We start from the raw sequence: 24,748 nt of genomic DNA, 5'->3' as shown, positions 1-24,748 counted from the left end.
AAAAACGAAGTTGACTTTATAGCTGTCGGCCACCATTGCTAGTACCAACCACTAGTGTCTTCCTTTTTAACTACAAGGACTTCGCCGCCCTGGGCTCCTAAGTGTATGAAAGTATGGCACGGAGCGACGGCGCCGAATACCCATATTTACACAAGGAATTTTAGAGCGCCCGCCGCGGGATTCGAACCGGCGACCTCTGGATTGTTAGTCCAGTGCGCGGTCCGATTGATCCACACGGGCGGGTCAAAATACATATAAGACTTAGGTAAAATTGTGAAAAGATCAGAACTTTGGCTGACATTTTTTTTAATAATTTTGTTTATAATGATATTGATTAATATTGAATTTTGTACTAATTTCGAAGCACACATAAAAATTCATATTTTTTATTAAATATAAATGTATTATTTAGAAACTAATTATATATTCTCCTGGTGGAAAATTGACAAAATAAGCATTCCGTTTTTCAAAACGAACTTATTTTGAATGAGGATTTCACGACACTTTGAGATTATTGAAATAATCTGCTGGTTATGAATATCAACATTTTCTTTTGAATTTGGTTTACTACTTATTTAATTATTTAATTAATTAATTACTTGAACTTTTACCGCTGTTCATATTAGATGTTTTTTTTTTTTTGAAAATTTGATTAATTTTACTAAGAATTTTGCTTAAAATGTTATCATATAGAAAAAGTCAATCAAAGTCCTGCCAGGGTTCCCAGATATCCCGCAAACAGTATCCAATCGTGATGACTTTTCGGCGGCCATAAACCAAATCCTCTCCCGCTGGACGGTGGTCGTCGGACGCTAGTTCTAGTTCTGGTTTGAAGCGTCCTACCTCTACACAATGTTGGCGGTGCCGTGAAAATTCCACCCGCTTAAGTCCTACCCCAGCCACGTGGCCAAAAACGTTTGTTCAAATATTGTAACTAGTGGCCGGCAAACACGAGTGTGACTGTTGATGGCTAATGTTTACTATAAACAAAAGGCTGGTTCTGATGTTTGCCCTGTCACACACGCGAAGCGGACCCAAACTGGAGTCACGGGAAGACAAATTTGAGGGGGGGAAGAGTGGCGTTGCAAAAATAATCCCCACCGGACTAATTTTTGACAAACTTTCCCAAATACAACACCTGATTTAATGTTTGCCGGCTGGCAGCACTGCCGTTGTTGTGTGAAGAGCTGGTTGCCAAACACGAGGGTTTAACCGTTTGGAAAGAAGGGGAGAGTGGGCAGAACAGGAGAGACTGACACTGTTTAAATTGCACATGTTTTGATTGTATAAATTACAACAACAAAAAGTGGTGTTTGGTGTTGCGATTTTAACAGCTCTGTCCCGACTGTTGGGGGAATGGTTTGTTTTGAGTCTGTCGGAATAAGAGTGTTGGTTGGCAGGAGAAGCTTGAATTAGAATTTTTGATTGTGACTTCATCGTTTTGAATTGTTTTTCCAAACTAGAAAAAAATATTTTGATTGTTTGTTTGCAACAGTAGTTAATTGTTCAGCTGAATTGCTAATTATTTAAATACTGAACATTTGATTAGTTTTGAATTATTTAACAACATTTGAATCAAAATACATTGCTTATGCCACGCATATCAATTTATTGAATTATCATATCGACACAAATTGAAATTACATGTAAAATTTAAGCAAAATGCATTTTGTATTGCTTTAAGCACAGTTTAAACTGTCTTCATCAATTGACGATATTAATCGAAACCTGCACCTCTTCATCTCTTTTTGTTGCGTAAATGAATCCTTTGAGGACGCCTTGTATGATTGAATAGACCACTAAAATAATTAAATGATTAGTTTTCTCATAATAACTAAAAACACATTTTGTAAAAAGCCATCTCACCGTAAAGCACTGCACAGCACACCAGAAAGATGACACCCAAAACTTCCGCCGCACCTTGGGCAAGCCCAACTTTGCTAGCCCAGGGAAGGTTGACTTCATCCATCAAACCAACGAGTACGGCCAAAAGCAAGACTCCCAGCCCAAACAGGGCAACGACGAACGTCCAAAGTACCGCCTGGACGTAGTAAAGGTGGATCCTTACGAAGGTTGTATCGCGCTAACGAAGAAAAATCATTTTTGAGGTTAATAATATTGATATTTTTTAGTATAGAAAATTTACCAAACAAAGACCATAAACGAGGGTGAAATTGAATATCAGCCATAGAACCGCAAAAAGATGAATGAACTGACACTCATTTTCAGCTGAAATCATTTTTTTTTTAAATATATTCATTCAAGAAACTTTAACAAATCAATAAAAACTTATACATGTTGCCAAATCTTTCCTGTAGAACAGGAGAAGTAACGATCCCGCCAAGCTTAGTCCAGCGTACACAAAACTTAGAACACGAAAAACCGTTGCAGAAAGCGCCATTTGGACAATTTTTCAAAACTTCTCAGCTATATTAAAAACGCCAGTGAAATGAATGCTTCAACTTTAAGATCCAAACCAGAACTGAGACCCCTATCGCGGTGTTAATGTTTGACGGAGCAGAGCGAGTTGATATTTTGAGACGTTCATTTTTGATTACCTAACGAGGGAAATGCCAAGAGTGTAAACAAAGCGGACCTTTGTTTAGATTAGGGGCCGAGAATCGATGGCAGGAAGTGGCATATAGTTTCAATATGACGTCATGATTGTTTCTGCTGATGCTTTCTTTGATTTACTAGCTTGATGTTATATTCTTGGCTTTCCAAGATTATAGTAGAATAAGTGTTATGGCTAGCATATCGTCATACTCGTGCTATCCTGCCGCACTAGCATTTTCAGCCAAATTAAGTAACGTCATTTTATGCTGCTCTCAATGCCTTACCCATTGACCTTCAGAGATCTCCAAAATTCAATTTCAATCCTGAGAAAATCAACAAAAACCGCAATGTCGTCACTCTTCATATACACGAAGTTTCTGTCTGTGCTTTCTTGAAACACCATGAAAATTGTTGCAAGTGCTACAACTGCCCAAAGGAAGTTCAGCTCAGAACGCGTTTGACACATATAACTTGAGCGAGTTGTGGCGCTATAACCACGGCAAATAGTGTCCAGGGCATTTGTGGAAATACAGTGTCCCATCCTCGAGGGTCCCGGAGCACCAAAACTTCTTAGCATGGTGGCTCCCAACGATAATTTGCCTAAACAAACAGGAACGTGAGCGGGGGATCCCCACGTTTCTTCCTCCCCTGTCGATTCAGAAATGTGTTGTTGTTTGAACATTCGTGTTCAAACTCAATCCAATTCAAAGAATCATCTTTGCGGTAAACTTTACGCAGTTGGCCTGGCCGCTTTAACGTTTGTGATGTTTCAAAGCAATTTATTGCATTGGGCACTGCAATTGTTAATAATGACAAGAGGATGCTAGGCGTTAATCAACCTAAGGCATTTTCCAGGATGCCCTCGAAAGACTGGCTGCGCTAGGGTTAGATTAGATTAGATTAGATTAGAACGCGTTTGACACATATAACTCGGGACTCCAGCCACCAAATACAACTAAACTTCGAGACAATGCCCAGAATGGTCATCCAAACAAAACGTGTTTGTTATTGTTTACATTGAGTGCTCTAGTTTTTGTTTATTCAATTGGCGGGTGCGCAAGATAGCACGATCACGTCAATATTTCAATGTTGCAAATTTAGTACAGATTCAGTAGCACAGATCAAAATGTTTTATTTATTCTCCGTTCCCGCTGTTTCCTGCAAAAATGTATTTGAAAATCCACTTTTCATAACGGCTGCAGTGATGGGTAGTTTTTCCAGTGACACCAACTCTAGCTTCCAAGAAAAGCGAATAAAGCGGGATTTAGAGACTTCCATTTCAACTCTTAAAAAATACTCGACTCTATCGACAGCAACTACAAAGGTGTTAAAAATAAGCCGACTCCGACTTTGAATTCATTATCTTACTATTTAGAGACTTAGATTCCATCCACACAAAATAAAACTCCAAAGGGTCATTTTAACATAAAATTGACCGAACATTCCAAACAAAGTACTTTCAAAAGCTCACGATTTAGTTTTGAATATTTTAAACATCAAAGTCTGCTCAAAAATTGCCCAAATCATCGCTTAAACAACTTTTTCGTATACCGTCAGTGGGGGTGACATTGGGTCAAAGTGATTTTTAACGGATTTTACAATTTCTCAGGCTCTTCTCAATGAAACTGAATTCTGTTTAAAGGGTTGTGTAGGGGACATCTTAAGATGACTTCGCTGAAAAAATCTCGTTCCTAGAACAAATCCTGTTATTTTGGCAGCTGTCTAAAGTTGAGGCACGTTTTTGGCCAAAAATGACCTCTCGAAAAATCATTTTTCTAATATTTTTGTTAGAATTGCTCGAAAACTACCCAAATGTTTGAAAATCTCCACTTCAAACATTGTAGCATGTCAATACGATTCCCTCGAACAAAAAACACTATTGGATGACTTGGTTTTACCATATCGTTGTATTTGAGCATCATGTTAGTTTCATTTGACCCAATGTCACCCCCTCTAAGGGGTGAGATTGTGTCAATTTTCAAACTATTGGCATTTAAGGTAGTGTTCATCAAAATCCACCATATTTTGGGAAAATGTTAGTAAACTATCTAAGAACAAATCTACGTTGAAAGATTTTCGATGGTATTAAAATTGTTTTTGTTATTAAGAAATTAAGAGGTGTATCATTTTTTGACCTATAGTCACCCCCACTGACGGTACGTACAAAATTCGGATAACTTGTTTTTTAGATTTGATCAAAGATTTTTGAATTTTTGTCTACAGCCAAAGAATCTTTTATTATTCCTGATAATTTCCGTTTAGTCCAAAAACAATATGGGAATTTATGATTAAACAAATTATTTTGATTTAAACAAACATAATTCATCATTAGGAATGATATTGGGTCTTAGGGTGACATTGGGTCATACAAATTTCTTTTTTTGTATTACCCAATCTCACCCCCAGACCCAATGTGACCCTAATGACGGTTCTATAAATTTATCTTTCAATTTTGTAAACATCTATCAATTTTTTATTGATAGGAAAATTGTGAAAATATAACTCCCTTTAGATTTAAACGATTGGGATGCTTCTTCGTGCATTTTGTTGCATTTTTTAAGCCCTTTCAGTTGCATTTTTAATTTAGAAATTAAATTGAATTTTGCCTGAGTTATAGACTTTTTAAGATTGTTGACGTTTTTGAACCTTCAAACTTTGTGTCCCGATTTGCCCCACTTCTCGTTGACCTAGAGTGCTCATATTTTAGCCAGATGCTAGTTTTATATGTACAAACAACTCCTGGAAATTTCAGGCAGATTGGTGAGGTCGATGCGAGATGGGTATGCTTTGCTCGTGGACTCGCTCTTAAAGTAATTCTAGACCACGATTTATTTTGAAAAATATTCATTCGGTGAAATGATAAGTACACAATGAGAAAGATTCAACTTTTTTTTGCCTTCCTCACCTTACTGAAAAAAGGCTATAAAATCACTCGAAAAATGAACTTTTTAATTAGACCTCCTAGACCTACCGTCATTTATACATATCGACTCAGAATCACCAGCCGAGTAAATGTCTGTGTGTTTGGCTGTATATAGACATGTGTACCGAATCAATGTCACTGGAATGTCTCGTCACTGACCTTGCCGATTTTGACCGTATTGGTCTCATTCGATTCGTCTTGGAGTCCCATAAGTCCCTATTGAAATTCATAAGATTTAGTAAAGCACACCAAAAGTTATGCTTAAGAAACTGCTGCATATAATTGCCACCATTTGCAAAAAGGGTGGTTTTTGCATGGAAACCTGTCTCATCATATATTTTTAGAAAGGTTCTGAAACAACTTGTACAAGTTGGCAAAGGGAACTTTAGTCAGATGCAGTTTGATAAAGTTCATAAAGTTTTTTTTTTTTGTTTTCGTAACACATATTTTGACCATTAAGGTGAAGCCGTTGATCAATTTCGAAGAAAATTGATCATCAGCCTAAAATGCTCTGTATCTCAATCAATTTAACTAATTTCTATACCAAAATGAATCAGCATGTGCCGGTTGTTGCCTTCTTGAAGCCACTGAAGGAATTTTTGGTCTAAGTCAAATGTGTTTCAAAATTTATATAATTTTGTGGTACAATCATTGACGTCCTAGTTGGCAATCATTGATTAATGACGATTTCCATAACTTTACAAGGAATGGGATAATCTTTACCAAAAAGTATGAGCATGCGTAGGGCACTATTCTAAACAACTTGTAGAAGGATTTTTGTCAAAATATTGATAGCGACGCAAAATTTATATCTTTGAACGAAAAATCATGGCAATGATGGAAGTCTTCACGTTAAGGTTGCTATCTTATACAATTTTTTAACAACTTATTTTTCAGAGCCAGAATCAAATTATTTATAAATAAATTTATTTTCCTGGGATTCCCGGAACATTTGTTGAAAATTTGCAGAGAAATTAACGTTTCGCGACATACAATAAGATAGCAAAATCACGTCTAATTAAGAATTAAGAAATTAAATTAAACTTGGTACGAAAGTCGGACTAGTTATTTTGTGTAACATTTTTTACCTTGAAATTTTCAGAAGTTTCGAAAGACCTTGAATAGTTCTTAAACGTTAAGGTTGTGACTTTGATAGGATTTCAATTATTTTTCAAATATTTTTCAACGGATACGCTTTTCTATAGATTTAGTTTAGTGTTACCAGACGTACTATTTTTAGAAAACATGTCTCATTTCGAGCCGAAAAAATGCGTACTCTTCTTTTTTAAAATTAGTTTGTGTACTCTTTATTGCAATTTGCGGAAGATGTACGTTCCAAATATTTTTCAAAGTTTCTGTCAAAATCGGTCCGAAAAATCAGGGGGCAAAAAATATTTTTACATTTTTGAATACTTTTTTCATTGAAATGTTCAGACCAGAATACATTTTTGAATACTTTTTTCATTGAAATGTTCTGACCATGGCTCGTTATTTCATTTTTTTTTAATTTTTTTTTTATAAGGTTTAGATATTTCAAGACTATTTCAAATATTTTCTTAAGTTTCTTATTTGTTGTTTATTATCTAGTGTATTTTTTTCTAGTTTGGCTGACTCCATAATCCTAACAAATTCTACAAATCACTTTTATTTTGAATAATTATTACTGTTACAAGAATTGTTACCTATGGTTAACATAATGACAGCCATCAGTGGCATGATTTTTCCTGCATAGAAAGAAATTTTGCTTCCCTTACAATATTTTTGACAAATTCCTTCTACAAGTTGTTCAAAATAGTAGCCAACACGTTGTGATACTTTTTGGTGACGATTTTCCTTTTCGTTGTAAAGTTATGGAGATCGTCATAAATCAATGATTGTCTACTTCGACGTCAACAATTGTACAACAAAATTATATTAATTTGGTGACACATTTGCAGAATTAAGTACAGAGTGAGTTGAGTGATGATCAAATTTCTTTGAAAGTGATTGACGGCTTTACCGTAATAAATTTCCATCTTAAAATTTGATACCGATTTGTGATAAATTTTTCTTAACCCAATTTTATCATGAAGAAAAATTAAGAAATCCTCAAAATCGTGAATTGATTTCATGAATTTGAGAACGATCAATCTTATTAACATGTTGAACTATAAACGTGAATGAATTGAAAATTAAAAAATCGAATTGACTAAAAAACCAATTCGTTTAAAAGTTAGCGACTGTGTTTTTTTTTTAGCAATGTTTCTTAAATAAATAGAGAAGCATAGTTAATTAAAGTAACAAAAAAATATGTAAAAAATATTAATAAATAGTCATGGTAGAATGTTTAAGATCCAACAAAATATTTTTTTATGAGCATGAAATCTTAAACTTTTTACCATTTCTAACATTAAGACATGTATTGTTTTTTTTGTGGAATCAATTTTTTTTTATTTCAATATTTGTTTTTTAGTACCCTCTGATTTTTCATGAATTAAATGATTGGAGAGCTACACTGTGACCTCGTATTAGTTTCCATTTGTTTCAAAAATTAAAAATGTCAGCAATTCAAGCATTTGTTCACATTGCCAAGTATTTAGAAATACACTTGATCAAATATTTTTGATTTGAATGGATGAATGAAATGAATAAAAAAAAATTAAGCCCGTTTTCTTATTTAATTTTTTTTACAATGCTTTTCAAATTTTGTTCTGAACTGCTTCTCAATGTTTACTGTGAAAAAGACGCTTAATGAAATAATATACAACCATTTTTTAGGGAAAAGATTACAATTTTAAACATCGTCTCAGTCACTCACTAGTCACACAGGAAAGGATTCGTTAGTTCCCTCCTAATCAACCACTTCACACTATGATATGCAAATCGCACTAAGTCGCCCGACGAAGCAAAGCTGCTGAGGTAAACACTTTCCGGCCGGAGGTGTTTGTAACCCGACTAAGCGCTGTACCCATTTTCATCCCACCACCTACGTTTTCAGGGGGTGGGTGGGAAAAAGGTGTGCAAATAACACCAGAGGGAGAGCAGATTTAGAGGGGGGAGGCCGTTAAAATTTGAACATAAATTATGCTGTCGGACTTTTCAAACTTTTTTACGTTCATCCTCCCCCTCTCATGGTCAGGTTTGAATTTTATTACGTTTAATTTATGAATGAAATGTTGATGTTAATTTTATTATTGCGTCGTCGAGAGTCAGAACACAAGAGGACGATGTTCTGTTCCTCGGAGTTATTACTGCCCGGTGAGAGATTTCGGTCGGTTCCGGACCGTTTTATTGCCGCCGTGACTTTGCAGGAAAAGTCCGACAATTGACAAATTTATGAATGTTGTTTAGCGGTGCTCAAATTCGTACCTTAAAATGTTTAACGATTTTCAATCCACTCCCCGAGTCGAAACCAAGTGAAAATCCAATTTAATCTAGTTCTTTGAAAACGGTTATGAACTGTTTGTGTGTGTGGGAGTGTGTTTGTGTCGAAAAACTTTATCGTCACCAGAAAGGTAAAGTTTTTCAGCGCAGAGTTGGGGAAGAATTACCTTCATCTCCAGTTTTTGAACCAGTTCTGCTGTCTAATCCACTTCCGGTGCAAAAGGGTTGCCATATGTTGAGTTGAGGGAAGGGAAGTGAATTCTACCCGTGTGTGTGGCTTGCCCAAATCCAATTCTGAGCATCGATGCCAGGAGGCACGACACGTTTCGAACGCTTGCACAGTAATATATTATGATATCACACATCTGCGTTTTGGAAAACAATTTAAATTGTTGCAAACAAAAGTTTGGCTGCTGTAATTGAATCTGCGATGGTTGGTGTTGGAGTTTTGGGACTTTGAGGAATGTTATGGGGAGGTTGTGAGAGTTGTTGTAAATTTGATAGTGTTATGCACTAAAAATAATCATTTTTATTTGCAAAATGTTCAGTGTTTCAGTTGAGCTTCACAACTTTCCACCCAACAAACAAGAATTGAAGATAGATTTTTCTGGAAATTCCAGAGGTGGTCTAAATGTATTACCTGATAATATTTTTACAGAATGCCAAAAGTTGTCTGGGCTGTAGGTGGGCACTGCTCGAATTGTCGTGATAAGAATGGCGACTCGAGACTTTGGACCAATTTGACGATTTGTTTATGCAGGCCATTTTATTGCCTTTTCCATGTTTCTCTTCAGGCTCTTCGTTCGCCCAAACCACATCATCCGAAACCGAATGGTCATAAACCAATTATTTATGTTTGTGTCTGAAAATGTGTTATTTTAGGTAAAATAAACAATATATTTTGGTTACCAACATCGAAGAGCACGGGAAAGCAGGATCAATTACAAGGACCAGAAATAATTTTGCAGTGCTTGTTACAGATCCATTCGTTTCACTTTCATTAGAAAAGCTTGCTTGAAAAAATAAACTTTTACTTGTTCTTTTATACCAATTAAAGGTACACCTGTCGCCTCAGAAACAAAAAATAAGAAAATGTCTAGAAAATGTTTTTTAAAGCTGTCCCGATTTTTAAATCTGACAACTCTGGGTAAAGGTAGCAGAACATGATCGCCCATGTTTTCATAAGAGTATCCAATAAAGTTGGCCAAAACTGGCTACAACATAACAATTGGAAAATTTCAGGTTCCAAAACTAAGTGCCCCGCTATCTCATACTGCACAGTAGGAAAATGGGCCTGAAAAATTACTGAAACATGGCTTCGCGCAATTCACCGATTGTTATACATATACACCAATTCCATTTGAAAAGAGCCTAAAGCGAAAAAAAAGTTCACCGATCGGGTTCACATTTTTTCTGGGGGTTCCTTAGCCAAAATAATTAGACCCGTATTTTTTGATTGGCCGTTAGGGTGACCTACACTGTGCTAAGGGTGGTTCGAAAAATTGCAATTTTCGTCATTTTTCGCAAAAACCACCTTTTTCAAAAAATCATATCTCCGCGTCATTTCAGCCGATTTTAGCTGTCATGCCTTTCAAAAAATAATAATTTGAGATCCGAAAAACCAGCCAAACATTTCAAAAACTCATATGCAAACATAAAATGGCGTTTTGGCCGTGTCTTAACCAAAGAGACCTCGGAAAATTTTACATAACATGTCAAAAAATTGGCTATGTCAAACCAAAAAAAAAAAAAAGCAGAGCAATCCACTAAAACGACCCCCGGGTCTTTTGTGGGCTCTGTTGCAAGTTTCTGCTCATTTCTAGGCGTCCGAAGGTTATGTGTGGTGAGTCACCCAAAACCTCTTTTACGCAAATGGACCGACGTTTTACTTCCCCATTCGATAGAAGGCGTGATCAGGCAAATCTCGTCTCGAAAAATGCCACCGGATCCGTCTGGAATTGAACCCAGGTCATACTGGGATTTAGAGGCTACCACGCTAACCACTAAACCACCCAACCATATACGTTTCCGGGATACGATTTTTCGAAAATAAAAACTAGATTTCCGACGCGCCACGTGCAAAAACGGAAAAAGACCAAATCGGCAAAAAAAATCTACTTTTTCACTAAAACTGCGATAACTTTAAAATTTCAGCGATGACCTACAGTCATCCCACATATTCGGAACACCCACAAATTCGGAATACTTTTGTTATAATTTGTCAATGGGTCATTCTCCGCCAACTCACACAGCAGTTGCCCCGACCCCTCTTCGATTTGCGTGAAACTTTGCTCTAAGGGGTTATTTTGGTTCCTGATCACGAATCCGAGGTACGACCCCTTTCATTTTTCTGGTTTTTTACTAATTCACGTTTTTTAGTGATTTGTAGCTCGCAACCGTGAAGAGATAGAAATTTGGTGTCAAAGGACTTTTGTGTAAAATTAAATTCCGAAAAAACGTATTTTTCATCAATAAAAGTTAAAAAATAGTTTTGAAATCGCTGCCATTTCCCGTTACTCAACTGTCAAAAATCGTGAGACATGTCATTTTATGGGAAATTTAATGTACTTTTCGAATCTACAATAACCCAGATGGGGTATTTTTTCATTTAGAACAATTTTTTTCATTTTATAATTTCGTTTTTTTTCTAACTTTGCAGGTTTACATTTAAGAGTGTAACAATGTTCTACAAAGTTGTAGAGCAGACAAAAACACAAATTTTGATATATAGACATAAGGGGTTTGCATGTATTCTTTACGAGTTATCAGAATTTTACAAAAAAGTTTTTTGAAAAAGTGATGATTTTGACCATTTTTGACCAGTTTTTCGAATTTTTAACCCCTGGGGCGTCTAATTTTACACAAAAGTTCCTTTGACACCAAATTTCTATCTCTTCACGGTTGCGAGCTACAATTCACTAAAAAACGTGTCCTAGTAAAAAACCAGAAAAATTAAAGGGGTCGTACCGCCCCGCCGTCACGAAATATCGAAAAATGGATCACGAAATATCGAAATCGTGATCAGGGACCAAAATTACCCCTAAGAGCAAAGTTTCACGAAAATCGAAGAGGGGTCGGGGCTACTTTTTCCGATTTCGTGTGAGTTGGTGGAGAATAACCCCATAAGCATTCCAATGCAGCTTTTCTGTCGACCCACTTTTTTTAGGACTTTCATTTGGACATTTTCTTGCCTTTTCACTAATAAAAGTAGTACTTTTTGAACAAAAAACTTCATTTTTAGACTATTCTGTCCAGAGCAGCAAAACACTGCCTCCAAATTGCCTGTTTCATAATTGTGAGATGTTATTGTGCCTCCCACAATTGTGGAACACCTGAATTTAACGGATATTTTCACAAAAAAAGTTTTCAAACCATTCATAAAACATAACTAAGTTTAAGTTTCGTTGGTGTCAGTGCCTGAAGTCATTATTTTGTAAAAATTATGTACTCATGGAGAGAACCAAAGTTTGTAAACATCCGTAAGGAAAAAAGTGTTCCGAATTTGTGGATTTCTAGGGTCAAAGTTTTTCTTCAAAAACTTGATATAAAAGTTAAAATTTGCAGTTGTTCGATACAGCATTCGAAAGATCGCAAGAAAAGCTTTCAAATGAAGGTAAAAGCGAATCATAAGGTTTAATTATAGATTTGCTATGATTTTTTGAACATTGGCCGATCAGTAAACTGTTCCGAATATGAGGGATGACTGTATACATGTTTGGGTGCCAACATTTTCGTTATTAAAAGAATGAATTTCTTGGAGATTTTGCATTTTTTTGAAAATACTGATTGTTTAAAAATTATTCGATTAAAAAAATCTGTTATTTGTAATTGTAATTTAAAAAAATCCAAAAAAAATAAAATCACGAGCCATAGTCTCAACATAAGAATGCAGAAAATGTTTTAAATGCATTTTACACAGTTGTTTTGCAATCACTAGTTTTTTTTAAATGTATGATTTGACGAAAACAAAAATTTTAGCGAAAAAACTAGTTTTTGCGATACTTAACATTTAACATTTTCAAAAATTCTAAAGATTTTTAAATCAACCCAAACATGTTAAAAATGATTCTAAACGCAGGGAAACGATTTTATATTGATTTCAGCTGATTGCATTTCAATTGTTCTTGAAATTTTGAATTTTTTTGAAAAAAAAAATTGCCCCTTGATTTTTTGGGCCAACTTTGAACAACAAGAACATTGAATAAAATGTGTTCCAGCCTAGTCAGTTCTTTGAAAATGGATTGTTTTTTCGAAAAAAGAAATCCTTACTTAATCCATCCTTAGATGGTTGGTAGGCACCACATTTAAAGGGTAATGCTATCCAAAATTGACACAAATGGGCTGACCTCAAAGTGTTTTATCAATTTGACTCATTATGCATACCATCTTCATAATTCAGGGTATTTATGTGCTTACAACTTTTGATAAGGTTGTCAGATTTTTCAATTCATTGGAATGGTCTCTTGATTACCTTTTGATAAATCTGGGCAACGTTTTCATCAACAGTAGAGGTGGGCAAAATCGCTCTTTTTTGGGAGCCGCTAATTTTCGCTCTTTTTCAAAATTTTGATAAAAAGGCTATTTTTTAAGATTGGTATGATTTTTTAAGTTTTTTTTTTTTGTTGGACTTTTATGAATTATTTGCAGAAAAAAACTAAATTCGAGAAAATCCCTGCACTTGAAAACCATTATTTCCAGAAAATATTCTTCATTCTGATTAAATCAATAGAGTTTTAAATACAAAAGCTTAATAGGGCAAGAGGATTTTTTACCACTATCTCCTGGGCTATTTGATTGATTTTTGGTAAAACTTTCCAAGCAAAGCAATATGAAATGCTCAAATTTGTATTCCATTTACAATCAACCTCCGGTGGTCGGTCACGTTTTCGTTTGACACTTTTTTAGTTTTCACCCCGTTGGTTGGTCAAACTAAAAAGCGACGAACTGTCACTTTTTACACGGCGCTCACGAGCACTATCAAAACAAACGTTTGGTAGTGTGTGTGAACTCCGCGTAAAAGAGGTGTCAAACTAGGTTTTCGTTTGACAACAGTTGATGTCAAACCATTGGGGTTTGAGTGTAATTTTTATCTTGAAGTACCGTAAACCGGGGTGACATTGCACAGTGGTCCGAACCGAAATCTAGCGTGACAAAATTGATAGCGGCCACACGTTAAGATTTAGAGCTTTGGTGTCTTCGAGACAAATGATTAGGGTCAATAGGAGCATCTTTTGGTATGGTGGACATTAGGGTGGTCCAAATTTTAGGGTGGTTCAGAATTTTTATTTTGGCGGGAGTGCTTCGATGTCTTCAGAAAAGTTGTAAAGAACACCATTCTGAGCAACTTTGCTGAAGAACACAAAGCTCTATCTTCAAACGGGAAGTTTCTAGAGCCATTTTTGTAATTTAGGTGTTTTGAAAAATCAAGTTAAGAATTTAATGTTCTGAGTGTTTTTATAGCCTTTCCTCAATGAGGTAAGGAAGGCAAAAACAATTTTAGTTTCTTTTAAACAAGACCAGTCTTTTGGGTTGTTTAGATGACTATTTTACTCAAAATCCGCACAAAGGAAATGTTTTGAAAGTCTTCATCTAAAATTTCATGCATTATTGACCACCAAGCCCTGCGATATTGCATGTTGGTTTTCAAGGTTTTGGTTTTTTGGGACAGCTAATTCCAACGCTCAATTCAGCCTCTCATTGATGGTTAAATATTCTCCTCTTTATGTTTCCTTAATTTCCCTTCTCTCATCACCTGTCTACGCACCTTCCATAATAAAATTTGCATTTGAATTATCCCACTTCCTATAACAAGTTCAATCGCCCCTGCCGCAGGTTAACCTCGAGTGTCACCACCAGGCTGATGATGACGACTTCCAGAATCACTTTTCAGTGGAGGACACTTGAACTCCTGTAGGAACATCTGGCTGTGAGCAAGAAGAAGACGTTTTCGACAAGACAGGATAATTATTGTGTTCCACGTCATTTTGCCATAATGGCGACTTGCCATAAAAACGTGACATTTGGTTGCGATTGTTGCACCAATTTAAGAAAAATTCCGTGATTCAATTCTGTAAACAAATCTTTCAATCGAGTGTCGTTTGATTTTATTTGGAGTTTCGCCACGACTCTTCCAGCAAATAGATTTCGTCGAAGGAGTCTTGAAGAAATCCGATTATTGCGATTCCTTCATTCGATATGTGCTCTTTGAAATCATGCCCATCCAACAGTGGAAATCATTGTTTAAATTCTGTCATTTGCTGAGTCTGCATGTTTAGCGATAAAGTTTCTCCAACGGTTCCACTCTTCAACCGCCACTTCAGTACGATCAGTTCTTTGGTGGACCTCCTGGTCGTTAGTCGCGTTTTAGTAAGAGTCAAAGTGATTTTCAATTTTCAAATTTCAAAGATGGCAAAATTTGTGGCGCTGATCAATTTTTCTCCGATGACCTATCGAGTACTTACCCTAGCTTATGTCGTTCTGAGCATAACTGGATCGATTCTACTGCTAGTGTACCGGAAAGATTTGGTGGAATGTGTGAACAAATCGTGATTTTCGTTGTTACAAATGTTTCTAATGTTTCGTTTTTTTCAGATTGCAACGTCAAAGAGTTCATTTCTGATGAGACCATGCGCAAAGCTGTGTTCATTTTTGGTCAATTTTGGGTTATTTCCAATTGGTCCCTCCTGTACGGTATTTCAAACGTAAGTTTGTACTAATCGTGTACAAGTCAATTGTTGCAACGTTATTTGAAATTTTAGCAAAAAGAGCTTTATGTGAAACTTCATCTCTACTACACGATTGTAGTTTTCATCGGATTTGCAGTGACCTTAGTATTGATCGCCTTTATGGTTCTAAGCGCAATGGTTGGAATAATGGACAAGGAAAATGCTGACTTAATAAACATGTTCGGGGCGTCGATGATGGTAACTTTGGGACTGACATTTTTGCTTACAATTGGTATTGGCATATTGACATGTACGTATATTTTTAATGCTGAATCATTAGCGATAAATGAACTACTTTTTTAAAATTATAGTGGTCATTGCAATGATCAACCTTACACTCATGGGAGTCGTTGTGACGTTCATACCAATTGAAGAAGCAGCTAAAGTGGTGAAAGAAGGCGATGACCAACAAACCAAACTACTGAAGTCAGAGGACGTTCTGAAAGAGAAGGAATGCATCGCCTAAACCAGGTGCGTTGTTTTGCGAAGTAGACTATTCATAAGTCAGAAATACTGAATATAACTCGAGTCCATTTCAATCAAGTACACGTTTTATGTTTGATTTGATGACATCCTTGTTTATAAATTAAATTAATTCATAAAACCCTCCACCCTCATCCTTCAGTGACCATGAAAAAAAAGTCAGAGATTTTTTGTTAAAAGTCTTGAAAAGTCTGTAATTCCACGCCTAATTGCTTGAAATTTATTTTCTAACTCTTTAAAAAATTATGTTATATTTTGTTTAATTTTCAATACAAATACAATCAATTCGCGTTAGGCACTTTTATCACAACTACTTTGAATCCTTTCACTTTTTTATTCTTTTTGCCTTCCTCACCTCAATGAGAAAAGGCTATAAAATCACTCGAAAAATGAACTTCTTTATTTGACCTCCTAGACCCACCTTCACGTATACCTACTCAGAATCAAATTCTGAACAAATGTCTGTGCGTGTGTCAGGATGTGAGTCCGTGCACCCAAAAATATGCACTCGATTATCTCCGGATTGGCTGAACCGATTTAGACTGTTTTGGTCTCATTCGATCCGTCTTGGGGTCCCACAAGACCCTAGTTAATATTATGAAGTTTAGAAAAGTACTTCAAAAGTTATGCTAAAAAACGGTTTTAGCTAAATTTCGGAAGATTGTAAAAAGGGTGGTTTTTGTAAGAGAACCCGTCATGCTATATATTGTTAGAAAGGTATTTGAAAGACCTTTCCAACGCGTCCAAAAGATTGAAGATCTGACAACCCCATCAAAAGTTATGAGCACTTAAGTGTTATTTATACACTTTTTTGAGGCCGGATCTCAAATATTTTGATGAAAAAGTTGTCCGGATCTATTATGCGACCCATCGTTGGATAGGTAATCAAAAGACCATTCCAACGAGCCCAAAAGATTGAAGATCTGACAACCCTATCAATAGTTATGAGTACTTCACTGCCCATGTTCGCATAAATGTCCCATATGCAAAAACAGCAAGCTGAGAAAAACGCTAAACAATACACTTTTTTTAGGCCTGATCTCAGATATTTTGATAAAAATAAGTGTTATTTATACGCTGTGTAGTGTATTCACTTTACGAATGTGAGGAAGGCACCAACCACCTAAAGGTGGATTAAGTAACGTTTTTTTTTGTTTGTTTATTTGAATATTGAATCAATTGATTGGAAAATTTAGTTTTCTGTTCTAAATTATACAATATGTCAACAAACTGCGTTTTAGTTTAAAGAAAGCGTGGGTTTTTTTAAATAAACATTTTTTTACATTTGTCCTGCCATTCAAAAACACCTTTGTTTTAGAAAAAAAAGAAATATATAAAGATTGATTTTCATATATTGGAAATGAGTTTCAAATGAAATCCAAACGGTTCTTGGGATTAATGAAAAAATATTGAAAACTTTTATGCTTTATGAAAATATTAAAAAAAATAAAATTACCATAAGATCCAATAGATTATACCGTAAACCGGGGTGACATTGATAGGATTTCATATTATTTTTGGATTATTTCCCAACTGGTAAAGTTTGTCTCAAGATTATTAATTTTAAAACATGTACTGGGGTTTGCCACACAAAGTCTATGACTAAAACTATGTTTTTATTTAGTTAACTAAGTTTACATACTTTACACAAAAATCATATTATATACCTAAAAAAAATTAAACTAGTTTTGTTTACAAAATTATCGTTTCATATAACATTTTAAACTATATTCGAAGCAAAAATTAGAAAAAAAATATTTCAAATGAAATTTGTTCTACTGAATTTTCAGCCTGCAAATTTGAATATTTTTTTAAATTGTGATTCTCTTAGTCGAAAATTTTCCAAAGAATCTCAAAATATTTCTCCTTTTTTCGATTCGAACTAAATTTCAATCAGAAATCCAAGATACTTTGATTATATTGAAATAATACTATTCATCTACATTTTATTAATTATAATTTACTAACTTTTTAAGGTCTTCAAAATTTTATGAAAACTTCTCCTTTGCACACTTCTCTAGCAGGGTCACTATGATTCATACTATTCGTATATAATTAAAGTGTACTCTTCATTATGCGGAAAAATCTCAAAAACTTATCATAGTCATCAGCCACATACGGTATCTTTAGAATATGTTTAAAGAATTAGTTTCTTCTAAAATTCGCATTCAATTTTTGTTAAAGGTAAACTGTGTTTTTCGTTAAAATGAAACTCAAAACATGATTTGATTTTGGGGTGATTTTGGTCACTGATTTCGAATCCGAGGTCCATTTCATTTTCAAGTATACGAAAAAAGACGTTTTTTCAGTGAATTGCAGTTCAAAATGGTGATGAGATAGGAATGTGGTGTATTGAAACGCTGATTCTGCCTGGTGAAAACTCGAAATTCCAGCAACCAAATTTAAGGAAAATGCACAGAACGATTAGCAAAACAAAACGTGTTTGCCCTGTTTTTTTTTTTTTTGTTTACTCCAGGCCAACCATTAAAAACTGTCAACATAATTGATGCATTTAAAATGTTCCTTTACATTCGCTTTCGAACAAACTTCCAATCTCGTCCATGGGGTTCACCAGAGCATCATTCTCGACGTGATCGTGCTATCTTGTCGCACGTCGCTTTTTGACGTTCCGAGAAAGACGCGTTTCAATGTTTGACCTTGAATAAACACAAATTACTGTAAGCAATGTAAACAATAACAAATACGTTTTGTTTGGCTGACCATCCTGTGCATTGTCCCGAACATTGGTTGAATGTGGTTGCCCGAGTCCAGAGTTATAATTAAAAATGCTTACCAGTTGTCGGGCTTGTACGTGTGTCAAACGAGTTCTGACTAAAAACCATGTTGCCAAGATAGCACAATCAGAACGATTTTTTTTTGATTGAAATCGAAAAAAAGATTTTTGTTGAAATCGAATTTTGGAGATCTGTGAAAGTAAAAAAGTGAGGCATTTCAAGCTGCACAAAATTGCATCCTTAACCCACTTTGACACAAAAACAACGTGCGGCAAGATAGTACGATCACGACGATCTGATAACCCTGTTCGCCATTTCCTTTCTTCGATATGCTTTTTGTGTGTGCATTGCGTCGTTGATAACCACAGCATTCTTTAAACAGCGCTCAGTCTGAGTTTAGCCCTCTATTTTATAACATCAACATGGTTTACCGAGTTTTGGGTTTCATTTACGCTGTTGCGAGCTTGATTGGTTCGATTCTCTTTTTCCTATCAAAGGATGATTTAGGATCAGGTTAGTTAATTATTTGAAATTAATCCTGGTTTCAAAATTTGCTAATTAACTTCGTTGAAACAGATGATCAGATTCGTCAAGCACTTTCGTTCTTTGCTGTTTTGTGGCTGATTTTCAACTTTGTCCTTATCTTTGGACTGTATTCAGTAAGTTTTGATCTTTTCATACAAATTAATTACAACACAATAAATTATGGTTTCTTTTCCAGAGTAACGAAAGCTACGTTAATGCTCACCTTCAGTTCATCAACTTTGTGTTCATTACGCTCACTGCAATCGTATTGTACCTCGCCTACGTGCAAAACGAGCAAAACGTTGAAGTCATGAACGTTGCCTTCTTCCTTCCCTCGTCGTTCAAGAACGGGGTGAGAAGGGAGGTCGTGAAAGATATCGCCGGAAGGGTTTTGCGCTGTTTGATTGTGCTTGGCGGTGGGTAACTTTCTTCCAGTTGTTGGCAAAATTAAAGTAGGCTTATCAATGTAATTTGCATTTCAGCCGTTTATGCACTCATCAGACACATACTCGTGAAGGTTATTGCGTCCATCAAAAAGGAAAAGCAGCAGCAGCAAGGGGTGGCCATTTTCGTGTGAGATCATCATCAATTATGATGCTATTCGATTTATTCTAATATAAATAGATGCAAATAAGCTTTTATACACATGTTATAATGGAGCAATTCCATCTCAAATCAGGAATTTTTCTGGTACTTTTGTACCCGACCCTCTCCGATTTCAATGAAACTTTGTAGACATGTTATCCTAGGCCTATATAAGCCATTTTTGTGTATACGGAGCCATTTGTACTCGAAAATAACATTTGAGAAGGGCGTAAGGTATTTAGATATTTTTGTATTCTGTAATTTAAAAATGACTGTAACTCGAAGGCGTTGCATCGTACCAAAAAGTGGTCAAAGACAAACTTGTAGGAAATTGGACGGGCTTTCTGAAAAAAATACACTGGACGAAAAATACGCGCCACTTCTATGGGATTTTTCAATTTTTATGTTTAAAAGTTAATTTTTAAGGTGAAGTCACGATTTTTTTTCGTTCAAAATTTTTGAGGAAATAGCCTAAAATGTGACAAAAAGACTCACAAAAAATGCAGGATGGTATGTCTCTCCTAAAAAAATACAAAAATCATTTACTAAAACTGTTTTTTTTGAAAAGTGGTCTAAACATCAAAATTTTCAAAAACCGATAGTGGGAATCGATTCTCCAGACAATTTTACATAAAAGTCTCCATACTGACCATTGTCCCAAGTCTAATCCTTGCGAAGTTACAGCGGTTTTAAAAATAAAAGTGTTGAAAAAACAGCTTTTTTGGTGGTTTTTTGCATTTTCTATATGACAGACTTGATTTTTCAGTCTCGAAAATATTTTTACCGGAAAGCTCGTCCAATTTCCCATAAGTTTGCCTTTGACAGCTTTTCAATATGACTCGTTTTAATATTTACGTAGGATGATTTACCTTCCAGATTTCTACCACACTGAAAATTTTGAACGAAAAAAAATCGTGACTTCACCTTAAAAATTAACTTTAAAACATAAAAATTGAAAAATCCCATAGAAGTGGCGTGTATTTTTCTTTCAGTGTATTTTTTTCAGAAAGCCCGTCCAATTTCCTACAAGTTTGTCTTTGACCACTTTTTGGTACGATGCAACGCCTTCGAGTTACAGTCATTTTTAAATTACAGAATACAAAAATATCTAAATACCTTACGCCCTTCTCAAATGTTATTTTCGAGTACAATTGGCTCCGTATACACAAAAATGGCTTATATAGGCCTAGGATAACATGTCTACAAAGTTTCATTGACATCGGAGAGGGTCGGGTACAAAAATACCAGAAAAATTCCTGATTTGAGATGGAATTGCTCAATGGCAAATTGTCTCCGAAGTCCATAAAATATGAGTCAAGACATGAAGGTCTTTATCAAAAATATGTTGTTACCTGAATTATTTAAATAATCTTTTTTTACTGAAATTCCCGAAACTAGCTTTAGATAAAATCAACAATTTCGACTCTGAATCCAAAATTTAGTAAGTGTAAGTATGTGGATGTGATCTAAATTATCAGTTTGCAGCACTAATTGAACCGATTTAACCAAAACGGTTACATTCTTCTCGGTTTGGGGTCCCATACGAACGTTACAAGAAAAGAGATCAGGATGTTACATAAGTGACCGAAAATTCAACAAAAAAATATCATGTAATACATCGTTGTGTAAGTTATCGAAAGATCTCCAAAACGATTAGCAAAATTTTAAATGTCGATTGCTAAGGACTTCTCAGACAAAAAAAAACACTACGAATTTTTTTTTTTGACATGGCTTTTCGCCAAAAAAATCAAATTAACCAAACATTTTTTTTAACTGACATTTTTTAATTTAACAAAAATGCCATCTTATAATTTAACAAAAATGCCATCTTTTAAGCTAACATTATTTTAAAAAAAAAACATGAAAAACTGTCGAAATAGTAGTGATGCAACAAGGTCCAAATTCAGAGCTGCTCTGCCGAGTTGAATAAATTCGCAAGGGCTGAAAAAATCGAGTTTTATTCTGAGTTCCATGCATCGTTTTTAACAATTTTGTAAAAAATCGTTGAAAAAGTTTAACAATGAGGAAACCCCATTTTCTGTTAGCGTCCAAAAGTTTGGCCATTAGGATGTAACAAAATGACTTTTTGGCGGGGCATTCAGGGGTTTGTTCCGGTGGGCATACTGAGCCCAAATCCCAATTTTGTAGCTTGATTGGACGTAACAGGAGCCTTCAATTTTAAATGGGATTTAACCCGTAAAATAGTTTTTTTTTTCAAAAATGACAGTTTTTGAGACATTTTGGCCACTAAAGCGTTTATTTTCAACATCACAGGCGTGTAGGCCAGATCCTTGCGCGTCTTTTGGTATATATAACAAAGGCTTATGAAATGTTCTCAGTTGAAAGGTTTTCCAAATCTGGAGTTAGCAGAACTGTGAAATTCTAATAAAACACTAATTGAATTGAAAATTGAAATAGTTCGTTCTAACATAATTTTACCAACCAACCATGAGTCAGTCCGAATCACATTGTAACTGTCCTATGGACTTTCCGAAAAAAAAAAACGCTGTAAGAAGCTGCCTACAAGAAGTTTCAAGATTGGCAAGTGAAGAATTGAGTTCAAGCCACGGACGAAAAGTCGGAAATCGTCACCAAGGAACTAAGTCCTTGAAGGACGCCGATGATTCTATTCATTTGGCTACAAAGGTAAATTTATTGAGGTCGAAAGTTGAGCTATCTTTACAAATAAAAATATAGACGATCATTTTTTTTATATAAACAGATATATTTGTGAGGTCAGATTTTGCAAGGATCTAATGTGAGCATGAATGATACACCCAAAGTTAAAGAACGAGGGGATAGTCCTCACGAATAGAAACGTGAGGAAAGTGCTATTTTGCGAGAGTATAGTCCTCTCGTGTTCACCGTCTGACATGGGGTGTCGTAATTTTCACCTAGCCGTCATAGCATACTAAGGACAATGCGTACTTTTGAATGGTGAATCGTTGATTCTAGACACACCGGACGTCGATCCAATGCGCACCTTGGGGACAGAATGGACAACCCGAATTCCTTCTGGAATGTGTTCATTGGACCATCCCCTACACACTTGTCTTTATTCCGAGTGAATCCATGTTGTCCCCAGACCTGTAGGAACGATTGAACGAAAAGCGCAAAAATCCCATAGTAATTTCCATTTAAACTTTAAACCGCTGGGGACAGGCCAATTCTCAACCAAATGGGCTGATATTTGGCATGAGAGTCCCTATGGGTATCCTCTACAAGGGGAACCTCGGTTTGCCTGATTCTGAGAACTTTTTTGTTTGGATGAAACACCCTAATATATATATACCGGTGTGGATTGAAAAAAGATAGAATACTTGCAACAATACTTAAAAAGCAAGACTTTATCATTTTTCGGAACTGTTTATATTTGAAATAATGGAAAAGTCACTAAAATATTCCAACCATTATTTTTTTATAAATCAAATAAAAACTTACACAAAATTTTAGAGGTAGTATTTTTAAAAAGAACCGCTCATATTTGAAAGAAGGCAAACATTCACAAAAACATCACAACAGGCAAGAAAATGTTTTTAAGAATAAAATAAAAACTTTAAAAATATTCTAGAAGTCGAACTTTTTTTTGAAGAACTGCTCATATTTGAAAGAATGGAAAAATAATTCCTGACCGATGGAAGGAGTCATTTGTTTTCCCGGTATTCAGAAAAGGCTGTAAACGAGACATTTGCAACTACCGCGGAATTGCAGCCCTCTGTGCCATGTCTAAAATTTTCGAGGTTATCGTGCTTAACTTTTTCCTGCATAACTATTCTTCGGGCACTGCTTACGAAAGCACAGATTTCTCCCCATTAGGTTAGTTTAAGTTATTATTTAAAAAGCCTTTTTGTCATTTGGATTGTAAATCTGTTGACAATAAAAAAAGAGGTTTTGTGCCTATTTGAGAAGTACCCATCGGTAGGCGATCCACTCAAACGGGCGTTTCCCTCCAAACAAAACAAAACAAAACAAATAAGAATAGGTAGTTAAAAAAATAGACTTTCAAAATATTCTAGAAGTAAGATTTTTTTTGAATGCACTGATCATTTTTGAAAGATTGTGAAAACTAACAAAAATAATATAAGACAGTCAAGAATAAGTTTAAAATAAAAACTTAAAAGATATTTCAGAAGTCGAACCTTTTTTGAAAGAACCGCTTATATTTAAAAGAATGGAAAAATCACAAGAATAGGTTGTTTAAAAAACAAACTTTAAAAACATTTTAAAAGTCGACAAGAAATGTTTTTTTTAATAAAAACTAAAAAAAAAATAAAGTTTTTATAGGTCGTTATTTTTTATTTTTTTGAAAGAACTGCTCATGTTTGAAAGAATGAAAAAACTCCCAAAAATGTTATAACAATCACGAAAAGGTTGTTTTTGAAATAAATAAAAATATTTAAGAGTTCGCCTTTTTTTAAAGAATTGCTCTTATTTGAAGGTATCCTATTCAAAATATGATTACAAAAACTAATGTTTTTTAGGGAATGGAAACTTATCAAAAAATAATTTGGAGGTTATTCTGTTTAATTGAAAAAAAAAAATCATTACTAAAAGGACGGATAAACTCACAGAAAAAAACGGATTTGTTTGTAAGAAAATAAAAGTTTAAACAAATATTCTTTGTTTCCATTGTCCATTCGAACTTTTGTCCATTCATCCTTATGTCTTTAAACCTTTTGGCATTCGTACTTTTTCCATTCGACCTATAGTCATTCGATCTTTTGTCGCACATCCTTGTTCAGAGCGTTTCAATCAGCCATGCCAGATATACAGATAAATCTGTATTTTACAGATTTTTCGATCCCAAAAATTCCAAAAAAACTGTGTATACAGATTTTTTTAAAATGATTCTA

The 24,748-nt window shown here is 35.0% G+C and overlaps 3 protein-coding genes across 3 annotated transcripts; 2 read left to right on the top strand and 1 right to left on the bottom strand.

Moving 5' to 3' along the window:
- Positions 1-1,595: 1,595 nt before the first annotated feature.
- On the bottom strand, positions 1,596-2,470 carry LOC120416446 (uncharacterized). Its single transcript, XM_052706274.1, has 4 exons — positions 2,296-2,470; positions 2,147-2,229; positions 1,867-2,083; positions 1,596-1,799 (listed from the first exon to the last, which is right to left on the bottom strand). Exons 1-4 carry the CDS (start codon positions 2,399-2,401, stop codon positions 1,705-1,707), a joined length of 501 nt encoding a protein of 166 aa, XP_052562234.1. The 5' UTR covers positions 2,402-2,470; the 3' UTR covers positions 1,596-1,704.
- A 12,694-nt stretch (positions 2,471-15,164) lies between these two features.
- Positions 15,165-16,106, top strand: LOC120416431 (uncharacterized). Its single transcript, XM_039578184.2, has 4 exons — positions 15,165-15,374; positions 15,434-15,543; positions 15,601-15,817; positions 15,879-16,106. The coding sequence occupies exons 1-4, from the start codon at positions 15,248-15,250 to the stop codon at positions 16,031-16,033; spliced, it is 609 nt and encodes a 202-aa protein (XP_039434118.1). The 5' UTR covers positions 15,165-15,247; the 3' UTR covers positions 16,034-16,106.
- Positions 16,107-19,138: 3,032 nt separating this feature from the next.
- Positions 19,139-19,951, top strand: LOC120416433 (uncharacterized). The gene is made up of 4 exons (XM_039578187.2): positions 19,139-19,298; positions 19,362-19,444; positions 19,507-19,726; positions 19,793-19,951. The coding sequence occupies exons 1-4, from the start codon at positions 19,208-19,210 to the stop codon at positions 19,885-19,887; spliced, it is 489 nt and encodes a 162-aa protein (XP_039434121.1). The 5' UTR covers positions 19,139-19,207; the 3' UTR covers positions 19,888-19,951.
- Positions 19,952-24,748: the final 4,797 nt, after the last annotated feature.

Source organism: Culex pipiens, chromosome 1 (genome assembly GCF_016801865.2).
Source record: "Culex pipiens pallens isolate TS chromosome 1, TS_CPP_V2, whole genome shotgun sequence".
Taxonomy (NCBI): domain Eukaryota; kingdom Metazoa; phylum Arthropoda; class Insecta; order Diptera; family Culicidae; genus Culex; species Culex pipiens.
The sequence above is the reverse complement of the archived record's forward strand: the minus strand, read 5'-3'. Positions and strand labels throughout refer to the sequence as shown.